The sequence below is a fragment of the Hyposmocoma kahamanoa genome, unplaced genomic scaffold (assembly GCF_003589595.1).
Source record: "Hyposmocoma kahamanoa isolate Upper Pololo Valley unplaced genomic scaffold, ASM358959v1 92, whole genome shotgun sequence".
In the NCBI taxonomy this organism is placed as follows: domain Eukaryota; kingdom Metazoa; phylum Arthropoda; class Insecta; order Lepidoptera; family Cosmopterigidae; genus Hyposmocoma; species Hyposmocoma kahamanoa.
The window spans coordinates 15,833,200-15,859,063 of record NW_020654748.1 but is presented as its reverse complement, the minus strand read 5'-3'; the positions used below and the strand labels follow the sequence as shown (position 1 = coordinate 15,859,063).

The 25,864-nt window shown below is 34.3% G+C and overlaps 2 protein-coding genes across 2 annotated transcripts in view; one reads left to right on the top strand and one right to left on the bottom strand.

Annotated features, from left to right (window-relative positions):
* LOC113236764 (glutamine synthetase 2 cytoplasmic-like) overlaps positions 1 to 15,854 on the bottom strand; it is a 42,785-nt gene extending 26,931 nt beyond the window's left edge. The window contains exons 1-2 of the mRNA XM_026472931.1: positions 15,798 to 15,854; positions 8,462 to 8,638 (exon numbers count right to left, since the gene is read on the bottom strand). Coding sequence (XP_026328716.1) covers positions 8,462 to 8,638; positions 15,798 to 15,822 — 202 coding nt within the window. The 5' untranslated portion in view covers positions 15,823 to 15,854. The remainder of the gene's footprint in view (positions 1 to 8,461; positions 8,639 to 15,797) is intronic.
* Positions 15,855 to 20,002: 4,148 nt separating this feature from the next.
* Positions 20,003 to 25,864, top strand: part of LOC113236762 — a 16,500-nt gene continuing 10,638 nt past the window's right edge. The window contains exons 1-4 of the mRNA XM_026472929.1: positions 20,003 to 20,139; positions 20,458 to 21,434; positions 22,924 to 23,146; positions 24,097 to 24,226. Of these exons, the coding sequence (XP_026328714.1) occupies positions 20,064 to 20,139; positions 20,458 to 21,434; positions 22,924 to 23,146; positions 24,097 to 24,226 (1,406 nt within the window). The 5' untranslated portion in view covers positions 20,003 to 20,063. The remainder of the gene's footprint in view (positions 20,140 to 20,457; positions 21,435 to 22,923; positions 23,147 to 24,096; positions 24,227 to 25,864) is intronic.

Below are 25,864 nucleotides of genomic sequence, written 5' to 3'. Positions count from 1 at the left end.
ATAAAAAAACTACCTTTTTGTAAAAAAACAATTAAATCATTTTTGTTATGATCACTATTCAAGACAATGTGCACGTTTATGGGAAAACTATTTGAAGTTTTGTTTTTGGCTTTAGAATTGATGAATATTTTTCTATAAATTTAAAATGGAAAATGGGATAAATTATGAATTTTTAGGAGTTTATGGAAAATTTGTTATGAATTATAAATTAGCTAATTTAAAAGTTTTCCTTAAAAATGTTGGGAAAGCCGAATGTCAGTAAAAAATTAAATAAAGAACAACGAAATTAATTCTGAAAATTTTCTTTTCCCAAATTGGTTCCACCGGGAATCGAATCCCGCAACCTCCGCATCTAGCGCCTGTAACGCTAACCACTGAGTCACCAAGAGAACACAGGCGGAGATTGAAAAACAGCACTATGCGGAGGCTTCGTCCTTTTCGTCACTCATAACTCATAATTTATTAGTACTTAATATCGTGTGATGTTCTACCTATATGTGTGGGTGTGTTTGATGATTATAGTCCTATTTAATTTAATTTAATTTTAATTTAAGAACGTCAAATATACTTTTGAGTAATATGTAACTTCCCAGTCCCTTTGACTCTCTCAACAATTGCTGAAATAGGTTGAATTGGAATGGCTAAGTTGCTATAGAAGCACAGGTGATTACTTTGACCAATGAAAAAAAATAAACGCTCTTTACAATGGTCGTACTATTATGTAAAAATCGGCAATTTCTTATATAAGAACAAGGTAGGAAATGAAACTATTATTTTCAAATGTAAGTATATTCATTTTTTTAAACAAACCAACGTTTCCAGTCCTTTACCTTTACCCGTGATCATGGCTGACTGAGATGGTAAAGTCATTAACCAGTTCTGTCTAATATTAAATACAAACCACCCTATATTTCATTATAGTTATAAAAGTTATTAACACCTTATTTTTAATTTTTCAAGAACATTCCAATTTACTCTTAAATATTTTATTTTAAAAATGTGAATTTTTATTAAATTAAATTAATTATTAATTAATAATGGAAATCAGAACAAAGAATAAATTAAAACATAAAAATTAGTAATGCAGTCTTATGTCTGTCTCGGATTTTCCATCAACCAGTAATTCCTCACTGGACCCCAAACCAATGGTAAGGAGAAACCATTTTCCCCGTTGAAATGATGATGTTTTTCCAGCACGAATTTTCCAAACCGTTTTCGGAACGTTGATTTGCGTAACAATACAAATATATTATTACTTGTATTATTTAGTTATAATATTTAGAACGGAAAAAAAATAAGTTTCATTTCGTATGTATGTGTAACAATCGCGAAAACCGAAGAAATCGATAATATACAAGCTTTTGATTCTCTTCTACTTACTTGTACCCAATCTTTGTAGAAATAATAATACTCTGCTCTGTCGAGGAACGTATGAGTACCTCTCTCTCTTTTCATCTCCCTCAAAGGAATTCACTCCAGAGCACTACTCAGAACCATCCGGATCAATATCCGCATTCATCGATGCTGATATTCATTGCGGATGTTGAAGTCCTTTTTCATCACACTTGCTCGTAAATAGTATGATTGCATGGACGCTAACATGTTTTCTTCCCATTACAGCCGTGGTAGGCAAGTTTTTTTTAATTTGTAGCACGACATACTTCTTTATACAGAGCAGGTTCAAAAACAAGTAAGGAGGTTACTTACGTTCAAAATTAAAACATTCGCTTAAAATGTTATCTAAACATAAATTTTATTGCGATTTAGCCCACATTCTACTTAAATACTTATTAAGAACTTCTTATAATGGATTTTAATTATTTTCTGTCTAAAAATTTAGCAAATTTTTTTACAATCAATCATGGCTGTATGTGTCTTGGTTTTTAGAACATTTTAGTTCGAGTTGTAATATCTATGGAAGAATAGCTAGCTAGGTATCTGTTGATAAAAAAAACGAAAAACCCGCCATTTACAAAATCCATAATTATTGTGTTGTGAACCATATTTAGGTATTCATACAAGAAATCAACATTATATTTATTTCCTCGCAAATGTAATGAAAAACATTGTATGCATCACGGACGGTAAAAAATACAAAACTCGAGTTATTAAAGCCTTCGGCTTAAGGCTTCTAATAGACCCTCGTTGGTAATTTCTTATTTACCGTCCTTAATACACAATATACGATTATGATGATCAAGTTACGGGACGAAAAAGTCGTGCGCCTGTTGATAAGGAACACGCCTACCCATAACAGTAATAGTGCAACTGCGACCTACTTCCTGAGGTAAGTAACAAGTCTTATGTGGCTATAGTTTCACCAGGACCCTTACCCTTTATAACAGCAACGCAGTAATACTCACATTATAAGTTATCAGAAGAAATAGGCATAAAAGCTTCCCTGGACGAATTCTTTCCACAAAGAGCTCTACTGCTATACTCCGTCGAACTATTTATTAATTAAAAAAAAAATATTTTATTTCAGACAACGAGTTTCATAATTTGTTAGTTAAAACAAGAAAAGTGCTTGTAATTAGTGTTAGTAGATTCATTTTTTTTTTTACTTTAATTTTCAAGTCACCTTTCTCATGAAGCGTTGCCACATGAGAGAGGTAACCCTACCAGCCACAGTTTGTAGGATCCTGTTGGGACTGTCCCGCACTCTGCGCATCAGGGATGCTGTCTTTTTCTGGAGGATGGCAGCAAAACCATCCGTCTCATATTCTGCAAACATCCCCGATGCGCTGCAGAAACGAGGCAGTCATAACATCATCCTAAAAACATTATTGTACTGTACACGTAGGGTCTCCAGCGGCCGTTTGGTGTAGTCAACCCATACGCTCCCGGTGTAGAAACTTTAACAGTAAGCTTTAAAAAGCGTAATTTTTGCTTCTTCTGTACACCGAGAAAACCTACGTATCAACATATTACCTCTTACCGCTAGAGCCCTACGCTCTCGTTCAATGTCGGCATTGTCCTTAAGGTCGTCGGTAATGTAATGACCTAGATATTTGAAAGAAGTTACTCTTTTAATGTTCATGGCGTTAAAAGTTACTTCTGGGAATTCTTTAAGTTTATTACCGGCGACTTTAAAAACAATGTATTCACACTTTTTAATGTTATAGTGGAGACCATGAGAAGCAGCGTAGTCAACACGGACCTTCAGCATCTCTTCGACCGACCTCGCTGTCGGGCCCAGCAGCACCATGTCGTCCGCGTAGCTGATGTTGTTAACGCAAACACCATCCACGCGGCAACCGACACGATGCCGCTGAGCCCAACAATGAGATCATTTACATATAGGTTGAAGAGCGAGGAGGAGGACATTTGCATGTCCCCGAAGTTCCGTAATTAATGACATACAACCATAGACAAAAAAATGCAATACTTCCTAGACTCTTTTATTTTTTAATTTTTGTGAAGCGTCGTGCTCTTTAGCTCCGATATTAATCGAACCAACAGATTATGTAACGAAGACTATTCATGTTCATAAATTATTAATAAATTATAATGAAATTAATTAAATTATATATAATTATAACAAATTGTTATTGTAAATTTTTATTGAATTGATATTCAACTATTTTTGTGATATTACTCCACTAGTTTGTTATAATTATAATTACTAATACAAAGATCGAACACTCAAAAATTCTTATTGTTTATTAAAATGAATCGTCGGATTCTTCTCTACATGAACGGAAATCATCACTTGAATCCTTATTAACACTAATTATTAATTCTGGAGTACACAAATTGTCAAACGCAACATCACGATCCCAATCATACAATATCTTCTCGATTCCTTAGCTTTTCGCGATTGTTACACATAGGAACTGAAACTATATTTCAAACAAAAGGTTTGTTTGAAAAATCAAATACGCGATTTAAATCCAGAAAAATTGTTTCATTTGCTAGACAATAAATATCTTTTTCTTTGAACCCGCTCACATTCACGATTAAAACTTTTTTATAAATAAAATCTATTGTTGTAAAAAATTTAATTAGAAACACATTAGGACATCACTAACCGATTAGAATTCGACCTGTCAAAAGTTTAATAAATGGTTCGCAGTGTTGCCCCATTTAGCCGATTTTTATCTAAGTCTAGCCACATTAACGAAATTGTTAGCTACAAAAAATTTGGTAGCTAAATCGTTTAGCTACCTTTACTATTTTTATACACTTTAATAACAGTTATGCTCTTTCAGTCAATTTCAAATCCAAAAAAGTGAATAGCCATTAAAAATGTAACAAATAAAGGTTGTTGTAAGTTTTGGCAATGACAGTTTTAACCTTGGATCTTTGAAGTCCCTGAAGTGGAGAAGCTTTTTCTATCATGAGCTTTATTAAAAATAAATTAAAATAAACATAGTAGTAGTATACTTTTGGCTACTTTTATCAGAATTAATTTCTTAGAATCTAGCAACTTTTTTTACCTAGGTTTAGCTATTTCCTTCATGGGCAAGGTGGCAACACTGATGGTTGGACAGAGTATAGTAATACTTCTATTAAAGATTTATACACTGTGCATACATACTCGTAGATCAGTATTTGCAAAAAGTGTGAGGGAAACTAATTATTAACACAATTACTATCAATTCTTAATTAAACGTGATTTACGTAAAATTCACATCTATTGGAAAATAGGCAGGGGTAAGCGAATATTTAACTAATGAAATTTATTTCGTTTGCCTAACTTTCATCCCTCTATTTGTATAATTTGATCATATTTAGGAAGACTTCTTTCATGACGATGGATGAACGATGAATACCCATGAAATATTTTTAACCGATTTCAAAATTGGAGGAAATTCTCAATTCGAGTGTATTTTTCTTTGTATATATATTATTCGTTTATTGCCATATTTGTAAACCGATTGCAATGATTATTTTATTGTTGATACTAGATACTACATACACAGAAGATACTACATTTCCAAGGGTGACAAATGGTTAAATGAATCCAATTAATTATGGAATTTCATCCACTTTCCGTTAACATTATGTTGTTAATGTTACATTACGTAAAAATATACATAAACAATGAGTAATAGAAAATACTTAAATACTTTTGAGGTTGGTTTTTTTGACAAAAAATTATTACAATTGTATAAATATTGCAATTTTCCAACATTCATCATTTAATCTAGACTTTTTTATTCCTAAACAACTTTACGTACATTGAAGAACTTTATTAACATTGTACATGTTAAGAGTCGACACTATCTCAGCTCGAATTAAAAATTTTCCCGTACTAATACGGTTCATTTTGTTTGGGTCGAGCGGCAAGGCAATAAAGCCAGTTTATTTCAGAATTGACTTTTTTACAAATTAAAGCCATATGAAACATATATCCTGTACCATACGTGTTCTATTTAGATCAGTTTATATAAATAAAAATCAACCTATTCAACCTATTGAATATAGCGGTTTTCTAGTAAAATTTCGATGTAAGGTTGTGTTTTTTTTTGTAGTGAAAATTTTTAGGAATCTTGTTTTCACACCACATAGCAATCTGTGTACATTCATTGCTATGTGGTGTGAAAACACCGAAAATTTTCATTTTCAAATTCAATTGTGTACATCCTCAATTTTACTATATATTTTTTGCCAAGTTATTGATTTAAGACTTTCACTGTTATGCGGAATGAGCCAAAACCATTTGAGATTGTATCGACTCTATTAAATTCTTTCTTTCTTTAAGAACCAATTGACTTCACTTAAAAGCATGAGTTGACGTGTCGCAATGAATGTGGTTATTGTGATTAACACGCGACTCTGAAATAACTCCATAAAAAACAAATTCACCCGAATGGAATAGTTTCAACACGTGTTCTGAGCATGTGAATCCGAGTAAAACTCTAATAAAATTACAAAATTTTAATAAAAAAAATAGCTCAAAAGTTAGCTTATCCGCTTCTGTTGTATTTGTTACATTTATTTGCCAAATTTTATTGAAACCGGTTAACGGAAATTGTCTGAAATCCATTGATCTATCAACAAATAGACGTCGGGTCCGCGTTAAAAAGTGTCCGCAGCTGAAGAGCGTTAAAATCACACACAGAGCGTTAATCGCGCGCCAGTCTTCATTTGGTCGACTGACAGCGCGCTTGTCAATCATGCATATAACTTGTAAAAATTACTCAAATAAAGTGAAAAAACAGGACGTATCATATTTTCAATAAGCAAATTATATATTGTGTTATCACCATAGATATAGAAAAAAAATGGGAGATATGTAATAACGTTATGTAATATCGGGTACCGATGTCGCCACTTTTTAGCTTGTGTGCAATTCAAACTTTACGCTCTATTATCTACTACCATAACTTAAAGATTTTGATTGGGTAGGGCTTAAAACGTGAAAACGACGTAACAATTTTAAAATTTAACAAAATGAAACTTACAATCACTTGAGTAAGAGTTATATTACAATATTTCAGTATTTTTTCATCCTGATTCAGCCATTCACCATCAGGTGGCGTTTTAGTAAAAATGCTACTAGTATATAATAGCTAACTATTACACTTTATATGGCGCTAAAACTCATTTTGCATTACACTAAGAACTCACTGAGCGGTTTCCACTCGCGTCTGCCGCGGGACCGCGGCATCTGTAGAATGTAATAGTTAAGTATTAAATTAGTAGCACATTTCACAGCGCGTTTTACGCCTGTAGTGGTGACGGTTGCTCGCGGTTGCCGCGGCGGGGTGATAGTAGAACCACGCAGGACTCGATCACCTGCGCACTTGGTGGCCGTCGTCGCCCGCGCATTTTGGCAGTCGGTTCAGGCGCAATGTGGTGCAGGCGCACGCGGGAAGAGTTCTCTATTAACCACGGGACTTGCTATTAAATCCCACTAACTTCGCGGTCCGTTCCGCAATCGCAACGGTTTCGTGCCCGCAACCGCGGCGGCTACGTGCCCGCACAAATTTGCTGGGTCGTGAGTATTGAAATAAAACCCTGTCTAGCAGCACCAGCGGGCGCGGATGGAAACCGCTCCGTGAATTGTTAACCTTATTAACCTTAAACTGACGCTACTCAACGAGGGATGTGGTCCTATCTAATCGACAGTTTGAAACCATGTGACTGTTTTTAATGTTAAAAAAATATTAAATTTTTCGTACTATACCTACACTGGTACAGGTGTATTATTAAATTAATATATTAATATAAATTATTATTATTTTCTTAATGGCGGCCACTAGGCTTGGGCCAGTGTCAGTTTTATAAGAATAATATAAAAAATATGGCGATCGTCGCCAGTGTCAGTTTTCCATTATACGTTACCACGGGTTGGTGAAGCTGTCACTGTCAAGAGTAAACTCGAACCATCAACGAATTTAATAAATTAAATTATGTTGTTTTTTATGAAGGATTTGTGTAATTTTCTATAATTGTTTCGATTTATTTTGCATGCACATGTAAAATAAAGCCGATTTTATTTATTTTTATTTTTTTTTCGAGCTTCAATCCAACCTTCTTTTATTTTGAATTCATTGGAAAGACTTAAAAATTGAAAATACTCTACGTTTAATCTATGAATACAATGGAATTTAAATATCTAAATTATCTAAAACAATAATACACATACATTTTTCTTCAACCAACAGCAACATACAAAATGACATGAAATTGAAACGGTTGTCCGAAATTTAAGTTGTGTTAAAGTTACTCGAAATAAAAGGTTAGGTAATAATAATAATAATAATAAAATAAAAGAAATCAATTTAACGTGAATGCTTTTCGCTTCGTTATTTTAGGGACTTTAATTACATAGATCATAGTAAGAAATTCAAACATTAAAAATTTATTGTCGATAAACATCAGTCATCGTAAATGAACACCACTATATTGAGTCTAGAAATTTCTATGGAGACAAAAAGAAAACATTGAATAATAATAGAAATAGTAACTAAAAATGCAAATAGCCGGTGTAATGTTATCTAGTGAGATATAGATTTTGTTTTCACTTCAATTTTTAGAAGGTGTATTGCTACAACTTGGCAGTTTCACGTTGGACGAGAGATCTTATATGTACAACGTTCACCATATCACTGTAGCGATGTTTGCAGGCGTGTCACCTCGATATGATCATTTTGATCATATCGAGGCGAAACGAACCACGCCGCCATACCAAATCGCCCTTTTTTTTGTATATCTATGGTTATCATAGTTATCCTCTAAAAGTGTTGAGTGAAATCCAATAAACCAGATTTATCCCCTAATTTGCCACGCTTAGAGGTGAAATATTTCCTTCAAATTTGAATGGAACCATTACTAAGGTACCCCTTTTCAAAAACGGATCATCGAAATCGGTTCAATTCTATTCACCTTAGAAAGAAAGAAAAAATATTTATTTGTTTGCTCTTGTGATATAAAAGTATATTTAATATAATAATTACTATAGTGCTACTGTATAACAAATACAAACAGTTAAATGTAGCTCTGAACATACCTTTATGTACTTTAGGAACAAAATCGAAAGTCCTGTCTTTGGAGCGGAGATTGATACCACTGCCGTCGACCCACACAAAAGCGGCCAGAACTGCTGCGCAAGGGACCTCTAAGTCCTCATATTTGCGCATAGAAGCCTTGTGCAGTGCTATTGGTACTGTATTCATACCGGGTAAACCTGTAAAAAAACACACTCAATACACATTGATAGCGACACAACAGCGCGATCGTTATTAAAACGAACACAGTATAAAGGCTCTTACACATAAACACGATATGACGGCGCGATGTGCTACGACGCGACGTCGTACTGTGTTTATGTGTTAGAGTGACGTACATGTATACGAGTATAGTTGGATTTTAAGAGGTGCTAAATTTCATTATATAGAAATAGTGTTATCTTAAAGGATCAGCTTCACTGACTAACTAATTAGGCCATTAAAGTAAATTATATCTTTTTAATATAATATCATTGGTTTTAATATTTTTTTTAATAAGAATGTAATAACAGAAAATGATTAGATTAGACAGAAGTATTATTTATTTATTGAATACTGAACGAACATGACGACGAAAAATGTCGTTTAAACCTAATACATAGAAATTCGTAAATCTGCTAATTCGTTGGTTATGAGCGATGGCCCCGGCATGGCAACATACACTGGTTCCCATCCAGTCAGATCGATGATTTTTTTCTTTAAGTTGTCTTTGTATCAATAATAATGACAAAGTATGTAGAGACTTAAAGCGCGTTTGCGCACAGCATCCGTTTCGTATTAGTTCCGAATCCGAGACCATTCGAATCCAGATCTCGGATCCACTTCGGATGTCACTTGTGCGCTAAGTCCGATTCAAATCCGAAACAATACGAATATCGCTTGTATACCTAGAGATAAAATGATCCCCGCGACATTTCGGACCGTCATTTCTCGGATTCGGAACTCTTGGTCTACTCTCAATCTCCGTCCGACATCCGTCCGAAACAATTACTGTCAAATAAGTAATATTCGACAAAATTAAAAGACAAGTATCAAATATGAAGCTTCATTCGCTTCACGCGTCTTTTCATTTGGTCAAGTATTGCTCATTTGGCAGTAATTGTTTCGGACGGATGTCGGACGGAGATCGAGAGTAGACCCCCTGATACGAATCGGACGTAGTGCGCAAAAAGCTCTAAATGTAAATCAAATATTGTTTAGCAGATTAATAATCAAAAACGTTTCTTTTTGAGTGAGTTCCATGAGTACTGAACCGGACATATCACTGTACAATTGAAAGGGTTGTACTGCTAACAAGCCGTGACCAGGTTCACGGCAGTAAAACAGAAAACTTCAGGTTCACAAATTTATTTAAAGTCGGTTAAAGAGAAGAAAGTAAACAAGAAGTAAGGACTAAAAGGGCCGAGATATAGTGATTATGAGTATTCATAGGTACATGATAAGGCTGTAGTGGCTATAAACTTTAAAATTGGCACATGATTAAGATTACTAGTAATTATAAAATTAGTAAAGGAATCAAACTTAGACGCAATTGAATGTTAACCAGATCCGTACGCTGACGCGATCGAGCAGGGAGTGACGGTGAAACGAAACAAAATCAGAATGCGAGGCAAAAGAGCTATGGAATAATTCAAAATTTAAATTTAAATACGAGTGGCCAGGAACCGGAGAAAGGCGATAAAAGGGTGGACGACTTTAGTTTCAATGTTTGAGAGGCACTAGACAAGCAAGTAGGTGTTAAGTTTTCTAATAATAAAATCGGCACCTAACATAATTTACGAACTAGTTTTTTTAAGTTTTTATTTAATCGTACCCTTGTTGGTGAAATAAGATCACATCTGCAAAAAAAACTACTTTTCTGGAGAAAACGCACTTTAAGCCGATACTTTCAGAACTGAAATATTATGCAATTGAGAAAACACGATCAGAAAGTTTAAAAAATTGCTGAATGGATCCTATAAATTTATATTCTCGTTTATAAGTGGATAACTAATCATTATGTATAAGTAAAAAATAAGCTCATAATTCGCAATAAGATATCCTTTCTCTATTCTATCACTTTTGAGTTACGACAGAATTTAGTTTAGTGTGCGAGAGGCTTAGAAAATCCATGGACGATATTAGTCGATAACATTTTTAGGCTTAGATAGGAGAGTTATAAGAAGATCCTGGCCCACCAAAGTACAAAAACTATACCCACAGCGTGCAGTAATGACATATGGCTAAATTTATAAAAAAATATGTATACAATGGTGTATGTTGCTTTATTATGGATATTACAATTATGAAATAAAAAAAATGTATTTTTACATAAAAATGTTTGTTAGTGCAAAATAGTTGTGCGTTTTACATTTACGGGAAATAATATGAACTAGCCGTATTAACGCGAATATAATATAGAAGTAGAAATATTAAGAAAACAGAAAATACAGTTTGATAGTGAAGACAGATAGGAGAGAATATTTTTTACTCGTGACTCTAAAGTCATCGCTTTGAACAAGGAGTATGTTTACGCTCCAGTATTTATTATTGATCCCTCACGAAAATCGATAGAACGATTTCGGTCTAAAGGGTGAAACACACTGACAGCGGCTGCTGGTCGGGATCGTGTTGCTCCCGACGATGACGGATGTAATTTCGTATATTTTTAAGGACGACAACACACCACCCGCGAGCGCCAAACGGGCGCAGGTCGAGTCCGTAAGCACTCGTGGTATGCTGTCGTCCATACAAATACACGGAACTACACCCGCCGTGTCTACGACCCGACACGCACCGGACTCGCTTCTCTGTGTGTTTCACGCTTTATTGCTACTACAGCTATGACTACAACGCACTTCCGATGATGGTTGGGATGCATTTCGGATGGCACACAATTATCATGATATTTATTTTGACTGAAAGCGTGACAATAACCTAATTAGGCTTTCTCCCAATTAAACTTAACTTTTTTTCCTAAGATAAAAAGTGGTTTATAACTGTACAATTTAAAACTAATGTGGTTTTTACATACAAATATCCATTAACCGCGTCAGATTATGGGTCATGATCTTTCACATAATGTCGGATTTTATTGCCCATGAATGTAAAACATAAACATTATATTGATAGGTACAGCAAGTAGAATAGGAATATAAAACGAATACGTGAAGAAATATAAAAAAATAATGGTTCCATACTATGAATCATAATTAGGTATCCAAAATGTAAACAAAGGGAATAACCGAGCAAAAAAAAAATACATTGTAAATGGTAGTTTTCTATTTTTAATAAACCTGTAGTTAGAAAGAACTATTTTCAAGCTAAGTAATCAGATAAAACTTAGAACAATTCACATTTTGCAATACCTATATATTTTTACTTAATTTCGTTGTATACAATGATTACAATAAAAGATTATGTTTAAGCTCGTAAATAATTTTGTAATACTGGTAACACATCATCAAAAACACATTTTTCCGCCGCCATTTTGTAGATGTCATCCGTGTATCGTTTCTCGACTCGAATGTTTTCATGCCTCCGTAGTGCGCTTGTTAAATTATTGTGTTGTTGTTAAAATTTTTATTATTTTGTAATAGATAATTTAAATTGTAGAAAATGAGAACCTCCTTTTCTTTTCCAATTCCGTTAAAAATAAATGGTTTAGTACACCTGCATTCATACTTTGACAATGACATTTCTTTGTTTAAATTTTGGACTTCTAATTATGATTCATACTCTATATAAAATATAAATAACTGAAAATAAAATCAAAGTTGAAAACAATATTCATTCATTTTTTTAAATAACGGTAATTCCTTCGCTAAATCAAGAATACACTTATTCTGTACCATTATTCTTCAACAGAAATAGGTCCTATTTTATTTACCAATACTAAGATGATAAGTTAATATAATAGTGCAGAAAAATTCTCCAAGTTGTGTTTTAACATAAAGAGATACAATACCTAAACATTTTTAGGAGTTAGAGATGAATTAGAGGATTATATAAGTTGTCGCTGATATATAGATAAAGTTGCCCATTGAAGTTGTAACACAAATCATCCGTATTATACCTTGCGTACTAAGTAATAAGAATCCATATAGTACAAAGTATAGTATATTACTGCAGAGTGGGAAGTAAGGGATTGCTGGACGAGTGAGTTACAAGGCCGAGTCACGAGTCAAGCAATTCCCGTTCCGGCCAATGCGTGTATAGTGCTTTTCTCAAATAGTGCGAGGAAATAATAAAAGACTAAAGAGAGAAAGATGTATAATAAAAAAAGGAAAAAATCCAAATTAATTAATATTAAAAGTATAATATCGTTTAGACATATTGTGATTTCCTATGTTCTTTGTGGTGATATTGGTGATCTCTATACTCCTGCATGCACCGTTTATCCCTAAAATTAGAGCAACCTGAAACAAAAAAGGTTTGTTATACTTATTTACTGTATCGAAACTTCTTTCAACGTTATACATTACGACTTAAAGACGAACAAACTTTATAAGAAATTGTCACTTGGAGTCTCGTTTAAAAATTTCAATATGTTCTCTGCAGTAAATATTTTTGAATTTTTAGTTTGGTGGTTAGGCACTTCAAGTTACTGTATTCCAATAATGACGCTGTGTTTAAGTTGGTTTGTACATTTGGGTATGAAATACGTGGCCCATAATGTTGATGGCTTTTGAGTTTTAGCAAGTTCGCTAAAATAAGCTACAAACACAATGCATGAAAACGAATTAGTATTTTTTTCGCTTCTCATTTTTTTCAGTTTCATAAGTTTTCATATATCTTACTTTGCTCATAGCCGGCAACAGTTTTCCATCGCTAATATAGCCTCGTTTGAAGTTAGGAGGAGTACAATTCATTACTGTATGTTCGTTACCGCTCGTCTCACTCATTTTCATGACAAAAATACAAAAAAGATGAAAAAACAGAAAAGAATACCAAAGCACTTTATTTTACCGCCTTTTTCTTTTTTTGAAGTAAGCGGTATACGTAGGCATTTTTAATACTCGCAATTACTAACACTGGGCAGTTGGCTGTATGAGCTTTTCCTTTGCCTGTTTACATAGTTCATTTTTTTATTTTTTTATTAAGGGTTTGGCAAAGCCATCTGCCTAAACATGAAGTTTAATTATGTTTCTGTAAATATGGCCGCCAGAAAGAGAATAGGCAATTTGAGGCGGCGTGCTTGGATTGTCTCGGGATTCCTTAAAACGGGCCCATACGGGTATTTTAGTTCGAGATTCGTATATCCTATTCCACTTTAGACTAGATTTCACAAAGTAATTGAAAGTCAAAATAAAAACGACACTTTTCCCTCCAAAAGGTCCAGAGCGAATCCGTTTACATAGTTCTAGATTTAAAAGTTTAGAAAAGTGGACAGTAATGGATTTTCATACTTACTTTGCAGGCCTTGGCCGGGAAGAAGTCTCACGGTCCATAAATTACTAATTTTCCGTATTCGTTTTTTGAAACTAATGTGAATATTTCCGATCATGTTCGAGAAAATTATATTTGCTTAACTTAATTTTACATATTATACAGGGCTCACGGCTACAGAACATGAAAAGAACTTCTTACTTACTTAGTAAATAAATAAAAGGTCAATGTCTCGTGTCACGGTGCCTTAGGAGGTCAACCTAAAAAAGTGTGTTACTTTAGAGTCTGAAAGGGTTGTAAACCCTAATGAGCCGTGACCCGGTTCACGGCAATAAAATAATAAAACTTCAGGTCCACATAATTTTTTTGTAAAGTTGATGGTAAAAAAAAAGAAAAGGCCCAAAAAGGCCGAATTTGATGGTGTTACAGATTGGTATTAAAATTGGCACATGATTAGTAGCAGTTATAGTAGATTGGTATCAAAATTGGTAAAAGAATCAAAATTAGACGCAAATGAAATTAGAGTTGTATTGTTCGCTGAAGCGATCGAGCAGGGAGTGGCGATGGAACGAAACAAAATCAGAATGGCGAGGCGAAGGCATTAAAAAACGATTCAAAATTAAAAACAGGTGGCCAGGAACCGGCGAAAAGGCGATAAAAAAGTGGGATGACGATGTAAGGAGGTCACATCGTCACAAGTCTATTCCACCTGAAATGGTTTTGGTTGATTCCGTATAACAGTGAAAGTGTTGAATCAATAACTTTGGAGAAAATATATAGTAAAATTGAGGATACACACTTAGTACTACACAGCGTAAAATTACGATTCCTAAAAATGTTCACGATAGAAAAAACAAACTTATCTCGAAATTTTACAAGAAAACCGCTGCAGTCAATAGGTTCTTTACATATAAACCAATAATTGTTTTTACTATCAACACACGCATAGTATACTATATACATTTTTCAAATGGCTTTAATTTCGTTTGTACAAAAATAAATTCTGAAAGAAAGTCAGTATCCATGTCGTTCGACTCAAGCAAAATGAACCGTGTTCGTACGAGAAAAAATTTAATTTAATTGCCTCCGTGGCCGAATGGTTACCATGCCGGACTGCCACGCAGATGTCCCAGGTTCGATTCCCGGGTTTGGAGAAATATTTGTATGGCCTATATGTATTTATCTCATGAGTTTGGGTGTAATTGGTGTTGGTTGTAAGAGGTGCTAGTGAAACTTGTCAACTTTTGTAACCGCGTGACGGGCGGGGCAAAAGTCATCGAATGCAATAATACTTACTTTTTAAATTTTCTAAAATAATAATGTCTCCATGAAGCCAAACATACTTTCCCACCATATACCGTGTCACTGTATACATATAATTAAAATATTACATATATATCTAGTTACATTTTGTGTTTGTTGTTAGCGACCAAATAGCACTGTAGTCACAGCCTTTTCTCGGCGGTGACATTAGCTGAGTGGATTTCACATACGCCAGAGCCACATACATGACGTTTAGTCTAATTGTGTTGAATATTTAATGTTTGCTTTGTTGTTATTACCTATTATCATGATTTTATTCTTTGTAATTTTCGTTTTGTTATTTTATTCAAATTTTTGGTTTTAATTTTAGCTTTATTTTTTTATTACCTTTATTAAGCTCAATTTATATTGCGGCGGATATTGTACATAGCATAATGAACTTTATGGTCAATGGAGTAACGTACAATTTTCGAATTCCGCGGAAGATTTTGTAATGAAGTTGCATGCATGCGTTCCGCCGCAATATATATTGATCCTTACTGTGTGTTTTTGTGTTATGGCGTAGTAATAAATTAGTCTATTCTATAATCTAGTTATTTGTTGCCTTAAATTTTTTAGTAAATTCTTATTTTTAATAAATTCATGTTAAATACATCTTCGTAAATTAGGTATTTTAATGTCACATAATTATGAAAAGAATTTTATTACCTTCTGGATGGTGATACGTCGCCATACATACAATAAGAAGAATTTTCGAAATTTTAGTCACCAAAGAGAAACTGAAAGTAAAAAAGATAATTAATTGATTACCATAAACCTCGTTAACCTTCATTACCATTTTAAAGAATAGTTAGTGCTTATTTAATGTGCTAGAAGGAATACAAGTAAGGATGCTTACACATTTGGTCGATTTTTTGACTATCGACGCGTGTGATCAAACAGAACGAGTAAATTTGTAATCAGCATACAATCGACATCGTATTTTTGCCGATCAACTTTTTCTGTACAGACATAATCGAGTAAAAGTATAAGAATAAGATCGATATCGAATTTTTCGATTGATACGTGTCAATCATCAAAAAATCGTGTAAATCTGTAGACATCTTAAATATTCCACTACACAACAGTGGCGAATAATAATTTAATACATTGCCAGTCGGCTTGCTTAGGAAATTGTTGTTAATCTTAATCCAAGATAACTCTAATCGACTGTCACATAGCATTTACAAGTTGACTTGTTTCGAACAAAAAGCCTAATCATTTTCTACGGCAATGTCACCCTGCCCGCGGCGGCCTCCTACGCCCACATGAAATACTGCATATCTTTTTGCACATATAATGAAAAATGTTTAAATATCGTACGATCATAATACGTATATTTACTTTGAAATAGGAGGTTTTATCGCTTTTTTTATGAACGCAGTATTTCGAGATAATACTTTAATTTCATAGATTATTCAATAAAGTTCTTTGTGATTTGTTTTATTTATGTAATAATGTAAATAAGTGTACTTTTCAAGTTAGTAGTGGATATAGGAAAAATGTTTGGCCATTTAATACGTCACGTATAATAGTGAAAGGCGTGTGGGAAGCGAAGGCATAGCGGGATTATGCGAATGTGTGCGTCCGTCCGTAACAAGACACGCTGCTACATTTATAAGGAATTATCAGTCTTATGCTATGGCCCCAGACTTGCCCAGCTCCGATGTGTTCCGTATTCTGAAGTCCCTTTGAACCCAATTTACTCGCTTTTTCAAGAACCCCTTGTCACAGCTCAAAGAAACATTTCAGAATTCAGATTCTAAACCCTATCATTACAAAATTGAAACTAGATATTACCTTTTTATTTAGGTCGAATCTGTGTTTAGACTGGAATTAATTTACATACTTTTCTCAGCGCGCTTTTTACTAAACCTTACAATACCTTTAATAAACCATAGATTTGTATTACTCACAGTCTTGATTATTGCGTAATGAATAATCACTTGAATTTAATTTATTAAGATCCAAACATTATTATTAGAAACTCGAGATTTGCACAATTTGTGTGATTGTCCTGACGTTTTGACATTAGTAATGGCAGCCGTTTAAATTTCGAAAGTGGGTTTTTAAAATCTCTATAAATCTAGAAATAGGTCTCAAGCATTTTTTCTCTAAAACGTATTCTACTTGTTACTTGGGGTACAAGTCGACCACTCTTCTATATAAAAATTCTAAATTTAATAGGACAGTTTATGTTCACTCACATTGTGCTCTCACAACCCTCATCTAGCAAAGTCCGCAAAAGGCAAGAGCACCGCAAATAAGCAAAAGAAGAAGTTATTTGAGGACTTAGGACATCATAGTGTTCTTTACTAAGATTCAAAGTGAAGGTAAAGTTCTATTTTCAATTATTACTGTACAGATAGATATAGCTTGTCGATGCTTGAAATGCATGCATGCCCCGTGGATCCATGCTCAGATTTTCCGACAATGATAGATATTGACCAATTTCTTGAATACGAGTTGAGAAACCCATCTATGCAACTGCTAACAGTTTATTTTGCAATTTTCTGCATAGTAACCAATGATCTTAATTACTTAAAAAAAGTATAGTAGCTGAAAACATCATACATACAGTCATTTATTAATATGAATAATCGTGGAGTGTCAAGTCAATAGAAAACACCTTATAGGATGGAAAATTCCATAGCCTAAAGTGCATGGTATGTATGTATTAATCTTTTTTTTTTCATCCTCTAAGATGAATCTTAGACTCGTAGAGGAAGAATAAAAAAAAAGAATAGAGAAGCTTCTCGCGTATACTGAAAAGGGATACCAACAGAGTACCTATAAATTCTGGGTTGTCTACTTTTAAAATTTTACCCCGTTAAAGAAATTGAAATGAAAATGAAGCCGTGGTAGCCTAATGGTTTGACCTACTGTCTCTCAAGCAGAGGGTCGTGATTCGAATCCAGACTCGCATCCTCTGAGTATCTCGGAATTTGGGCGAAATTTAATTTGAAATTTATCATGACCTTTTCGGTGAAGGAAAACATCGTGATGAAACGTTGAAGAAGGTTCAAAGTCCTCGGAAAACTGTGCAGTCCCCCAACCCTCATTGGGCCAGTGTGGTGGACTGTCGCCTAAGCACTCGCCTGAGAGGAGACCCATGCTCAGCAGTGGGACGTATAAATGGGTTCATGATAACGATGAAATCTGCCAAGTCTAAGGAGGGAGAATCCGCCTGACCACATTTAGCTTGCTTGAGTTTTAGTAACCAAATAAAACAATTATGACAAATCATTACTTTTTGATTGGCGTCTGTGCAAAACTTCATATTCGTGTAATAGCCAGGGTTTGAATGGCGGCACCATTATATCCGGGTTTATGGCTTCATTTTTGGTCGAAAAACTATTGCAGCAAATTTTTGTTAATTCTTATGTTCCGTTTTGTTTTATAACTTGGTAAAGAATCAAAAATTTGATTTTAGTAAGTGGTAAACGGTTCAAAAATAAGACGAGTAAATAGATGTGTTTGCTACCTCAGTCGGGCGGCGAGTGACGTGGTACGAAACAAAATGAGAAAGCGAAAGAAGATGGAACAATTCAAATTTTTAAATTTAAATATGAGTAGAAGAAAAAACGATGCGTTACGAATGGAGAGAAGCGATACAAAAAGCTACACTTAAAACCAACTGACAATTATTTATTTGAAATCAGTTAATCCACATGTAAGGTAGCAAAATAACAAGCGTTGAAAAAAGAATACTGAAAAAGTATTGAAAAGTAAAAAAATACAATATTTCAAATGACCCATAAATTGGGGAAAAGATAGTCGCAAAAGCACGGTATCCCTAAAATCAGCTTAAGCCTGTCTAATTTAATTTATTTATTTGATCTCTCTTTCTCGCGTATCATAACCTCTGCTAGTAGAAGCGAGATGGACATATTTGACAAAAGTAAGATATTCTCCTTATTTTAGGAGGTTTATACGATGCAAACAAAAATCCTTCAATCAAAAAAAACACTTCAAATATCTTCATCTAAAATACATCCAGCCTTGTAAGAATATTTTACTAGTAATTCATACAAGAAAATTCATTGATTGTAATGAAAAATTAAAACTTACGTGTGAAAGGTTGTGTTGGGAATTTTTCGTTCCGTACCTCTTTTACAGTCTAATACATAACAATGCACCATTATTGTGAGCTGCAATAATTGTCAATTACTACAAAGGAACGGTTAGTAGCTTTGTAAAGCACAAACACATAAAATCGATGCACATCAAACACTCGGAAGGATTTGCTGGACTCAACGAGCGTTGAGTCATACAACCAAAACCGCATACGTAGAAAGGGACAAAAAATAATATTGTTTTCTCGTTTACTCTGATATGTCTGTGCATAAATCTATCTCGCTTATACGGTTTTTATTATTTATAGAGCCCCTCTACCCAATTCTCCCTCTACGCTTAGACTATTGACTAAGCTTTTTTTGTTATGGCTTAACTATATACTTTTTTACCACACAATTATAAAAAAGTCTAAGGCCCGATTACGTACTAACTAGTTATGTATGTTTCTTTTAAATATGATTTTATTTCCAGATTTAGCTATGCCTGTATTATAATTTTAAAAACCCATTGATTTATTTTATTCAAACTTGTAATTAAGACAGTTGATTGTTTTTTCCGACTTCAAACCACAGAAAAGAATGTGATAATAACTTAGAGAATGGAAAAAATAAACCAATAGTCTAAAGATAATAAGTTGAGAGCTTAGAGGATGGAAAAAAATAAAAGAATAGTCTAAGGTTGAGAGGATGGAAAAAAAATAAGATAATGGGGTCTTATAATGACAATAGGTATGACAACACGCTATGCTGATATGATGATGGACATTTAATAAATTTTAAGTTAGAGAAGTTTCGTTAAGCTCGTAAATTCGACGGTTACCTAATGAGATAATAAAGAAAATAATTTAATAATTCTTAAATGGCTGAAGCAAAACTGTGTGTAATTGCTGTGTTTTTCATTAATTTTCATCCCGCTCTTGTGAACGGAATCGCATGTAAGTTTGTGAAAGATCAATCACCAATTGACTTATATGTACATAGTGATTCACTTGAAAATGGGCATGATCTCTCCATAGTTGAAAACACTCCAATTCTACGCAAGAAATATCCTTTTGATAAGAAATGGTATGTAGGCAGAATTAGTCGCAAACAGTACGAAATCATAAATATGTTATGGAAAAAGCCAAGTACTCCAGTTGTTAATATAGAAACTGGATATACTAAATCTATGATAGAAACCATTACTGCCTCTATGACACCAATGAGAAAAAAAAATAGCGTAAGAACTGATTCGAGAAAATATATATTTTCAGTGCCCACGCAATCATTTCCTTTTGCACGTTATGTACGCACGTCGTCGACGCCCAGTTACATAGAGTTCTACTATTTGGATGAAATAGAAACAAATGACCATCACACAACATCTGCAACAATGAAGAAGAACAAAGACATGGGAGAGCTGGAACCGCATTATTTTAATGAAGGCCACAGAAGATATGTTATTAGATCACCACTTCTTGCGTTGAACATCAATGAGCCGCCTACATATACCAAATCGTTTTTAAGTGATTTTCAGCCCGATGGCGTTTTTCGAGCACGACAAACTTCTTTATCTGATGAAAATGGGTATCTACAAACTAATATCCATACGAAACATTTAGAATCTTTTAGGACAAAAACGTACGACATAAACAGAGTAAGTCCGATCGCAATCAGCTTGACTATGACTAAACCGACCAGACCGACTACCATCAGGTCATTTACAACGAAGTCGACTACAAATATTCCTACTACAAAATCTACCGTAGTTACCATGACTGTCACAAAAGGTGACAATAATGAAAGAGAAACAAATATAATGTCTATAAAGCGAACATTGTTTAGTGCGACTAAAAGACCACCAGAAAAGAGCAAACGTTTGACAGAGACAACAATATATGATAAAATAAAGTTTTTCGAAATGTACGATAGTCACACACGTCTATGGTTGAACATCAATGATTCAGACAAAGATATTAATAATAGCCAAAGAATAAAATTGGAAAATATTTATGACAGTATGGGTGAAAAACTTCATATGAACATGAAATTCGCAAAAAAAGAAGTTGCGAAATATCAAAATGAATCTGAGAAGAATTTTTCTAAGACTTTAGAAGACGTTGTATCAAAAAAAAGAAATGAAACAAATTCAGAAGTTTCTGAAAAAAACACAAGTACCATTATTGTAAGCAATAAAGCGACATTTGCTGAATATCCTTTTATTGCTGTATATTTTTACGAGCGACTTCAGGTGAGATTTAGTTGTTTTCAAATATAAGTTTTTTTGTGCGTCTTACTTATCAACGCGTGTCCCGCCTTAATATAATATAACACACTCGACATATCCCCGCACTAGAGAAACCCTGTGTCGCGATTGCCATGGACGCAAATAACCACAAATTACACCCAAACTCACGAGAGAAATAAATAACAAATATTTCTTCCGGCCCGGAAATCGAATCTAGAACCTCTGGTTGGCAGTCCGGCATGGTAACGACAGGCCAGTGGCAGATGACAGCTTTATGACAAATACGAGAGGCGGCTGAACAGTAATCTAAGCATTGACTTACAATTAAATCTAAGGCTACTTTTTTTTAGTATGAGATGTACATAGAAATAGGAAATGCGCTTTGTTAGAAAGGGATATTACTGTGTTAAAAAATGGTAAAAAATCTTGCTCATTTGTAAACATTTTACTTTTTGTCTTCCGCCCGTTTCTCCATGCAAAGCAAAACGTAATAAATAAAAGAAAAGAGTATTACTAATTTTGAAAAAAGAATAAATAACGAATGCGTCACAATACAGGCCAGTGCCTGTATTATTTTTAATTGAAAATAGTTAAAAAGAGATTATTTTAAGCCGCCCCTCGTATATCTGTAAACTCTCTTTCGCTATCGTCGATAACATCTCGATTACCATTGTCGGTCACTTTTTTGCGCCAATTTTTGTTTTTATTATTTTTGTTGTAAGCACTAGGCAGTGGATACCACGCACTGTATAGTATAAATCAATCTTTACAGTGAAATATTTGGCATTTTGTAAAATACCGGGAAAATAAAAATTAATCAAACCGCGGCAAGAAACCTGTAAGTAGTGACAATTACGCATACGTTATTTTACGTCAATACTGGTTATTGAAAAAACGAAATTAATACGGTTTATAAAGACTATTGTCGAATAATTATTACCTATTAACTTTAAATAACGTGTTATGCTCTTGACTTGGTTGTTTGCACTTGTAAAAATATATCAGAAAAGCTTGGCAAATGGCTCCCTACAGTTTGTTTTCTCTGTAGGTCTCTATATAAAAACAAGCGCTACCATGTCACAAATTATGACGTATTCTACTGCCGAAACTTTCAAGCTCGATAATTTTCAAAAAGTTAGGTACTGTAAGGCCCTTCAAGAAGAAATAAAGAAATTTCTTCTTTTTATCGTATCGATGACATATAATGCTTGCCATCGTGCAGATCGACTTTGCCAATCGGCATTAGCTACTCTACAATTGTTGTTTAGGGACAATTCCCTGTAAATTCAGTTCAATACTTACAAGGTAAGGAATGGTATATCGCGCGGAGCCTCCTTTTATGCACCCAGAAGATACGTTATTTCGCACACTTGAGAAGATGAGATAGCATCAGACTCCTCTCATTAGCAAACCTGTTGAAGGTTTACGATAAAAAGTCAATACTATAGAAATTGCATGTCTTATGACTGATGACGATTTTCATGAATTTAAGGTGCATTGCGACGCTGCAATCTTCAGTACTCATTGGCTGTTAGCGTCGGGAGCTTGTCTGTCTCGACATCGCGATGATCCCCCCGGAGAAGAACGTTCTGCATTCGTCACTTACTGCAGTGACAATTGGTGGGAATCAGATCACATTAATTACGTCAAGCAAACGATAATACATCCGAAATACAACCACAAAGATTTTTCTAAAAGACATCTTTACAATATTGGTACGTAAGTGTACATTCCTGATGTAAACAGTACATTTTTCTAGCAAGATTCATTAAAATGTAAATTTTTTGTTTGGTATGCAAAAGTATAACCAAAATTCAAATTAACGACTCTATTAGAATAATAAATTGAAATGATCGTTAAATGTGCCTATTTGACCATCTCACTTAGTGGAAAGTGATGATGAGGAAGACGATAAAGCACGCACATGTAAATAATGCGTATTCACTCTCGCCTTGTAAAGGCTCAAGTTATAGCGTTCAGGGAATAAGTCTGTAGGCAAGGAATTCCATTTCATAGCCGCTGGCCTTATAAATGTGGAAGCGTAACGTTTCGTGCAAATCCTTGAAATATTTATTGTGGAATTACGTCAAGTCCCCCGATAATGGAAGATGGAATTAAATCGTGCAAATATTGTTCCATAAGGAAGCTTAGTGTCTAAAAAATGCAAATCTGTAACAATATTTGTTATTTACCTACTGAGTATTTCAAGTAATGAAAATTATGAAAAAAAAGTGAAAAAAATAATTAAAAAATCGGTTCGAATATAGATTTTAACCGACTTCAAAAAAAGAGGATCGAGAAAAAGAGAGAGGAGGAGGAGGTTACGCGATTACTCCGACATTTGTGAACCGATTTCGATGGTTAATTTTTGTGGTGGTTTCAGTCAAATTTGAGAAAAATGTTCCTCTTCCAAGGATGGCAATTTAGGGGATGAATCTGGATTATTGGATTTCACCCACTTTTCGTTAACCGATTCCGATAAAACCTGGCAAATAGATGTAATTCCAATAAATTTGTATTTGGGCTCGAATGATTCGTTTTAACGAGGACTTCAGTTAATAGTTTAGGAGACCGCAACGAACGCAGCGGAAGCAGATAAGCAAGCCTTTAAGGCCGGTTTTTTTAAGCATCCGATGTACTGTAACATCTTCTTTTTCAATTATAGGTGTGATCCAAGTAATATCGTCATTGTCAATGAACTGCCACGACTACGCGCCAATTCCTGTGATGTCACACACATATATCGCTGAGCCTGAGGGATCCATGGCTGTAGCTGTCGGATTTGGGCTTGATCGGTAAACCATTTAACTTGAAAAGCGCTAGAAACATAAAAAAGAATCTTTCCGAAAATATCAGATATAGTGACTGTTAAAGTAAGTAAATAAATATAAATATTAGGCTGTTGTCTATATATTGTTGTGATGTTTCACATACGTTGCACAGATCCCAAAGAAATATCAACGATACAACGACGGTACCACAAACACCCAGACCCGAAACATTTTTTTAATGATTCTAAGTGATAGGACAAACAAGTCGTGCGCCTGATGGTAAACGATACGCCCGTCCATAATAGTTGGAGTAGCACTCAGAGCTTTAAATCGCAAAGATCTGACATGCACTGCCTCTGCGCCCCTGAGACATAAGTTAAGAAGTCCCATGTGCGTGTAATTTCACCAGCACCGTAACCCTTCAAAACCAGAATACAGTAAAGCTCACATTTCTGCTTGGCGACAAAAATAGGTAACATGGCAGATTTACTGGTACTCTAGTGTTACTACTGTTACTTAGGAAAGTTAGTTTTTCTACATCGACCCGGCCAGGGATTGAACCTTGAAGATACCATGAAAACCGGCACACGACCACTGAGGTCGTCAAAAAAGTAGAGAGTGTTTGGAAAAATTCTTCGTCGTCGATTATTTTCCATACACAAGTAATAATAATAATAATTTATTTTTTCTCCACAAACATAACAGTTAGATAAGAATTTAGATAATACACACAGTCAAAGAGTGACACGTTAAAAGAGTATCATCAATCATCATCAAATCAGTGTTGAAATCCTATCTCAAAATACATAAGAAAAGTTTAAATCTAAAACAAATACACTGCAATTATGTAACCCACCATCAACTTATTTAACTATACACCCCAATGCTGGGCACGAGTCTCCTCTCAGGTGAGGGCTTAGGCCATGGTCCGCCACGCTGACTCAATGTGGATTGGGGACTTCACACTTTTTCCGAGGGTTGTGAACCTTCTTCAACGTGCAGGTCTCATCACAATATTTTCCTTCACCGAAAAGCTCATGGAAATTTTAAATTAAATGTCGCACAGAACTCCGAGAAACTCAGAGGTATGAACCCCGGATTCGACACCACGATATCTATTTAAAATCTTAGGTCAAACCATAAGACTACCCAATATCCTCGATTTTTTAAATTTTCATAGTATTTAAATCACCAGTCCAGAAGCAGAAAACATTCGCCAATGACGATGAACTTATTATTTAGTTTATTTTACCATTACGCATGTGTTGAAAGAAAACAAAAAACATAATTATTAAGATTACCTAGCTAAGTGCACACAGTACCTAAACATCTTTTCTTTACTTATTTTTGTAACTTTTGTACATTTTTTTGGAAATCAAAATTTAAGAAGATTACAGTATACTGTTTCTTTGCATGTTTAATGAAAGTACGGTCATGGTCAAATAAAAATAGCTGTAAAAGTACTTTTTGTCACCGTAAATTTAGGGCTGTTCAAGGCCAGACATGTACTAAACAAACACGTGACATAGTAGGCCACATTGTTGCTTTACTTCAGATCAGATTGTACTTAAGAATAGTGATTGAAAAATATATATACGACTCTCAGCACGACACTTCGACATAGCGAACACTATGTCAACTTAATTTTTTAACCTGTTCTGT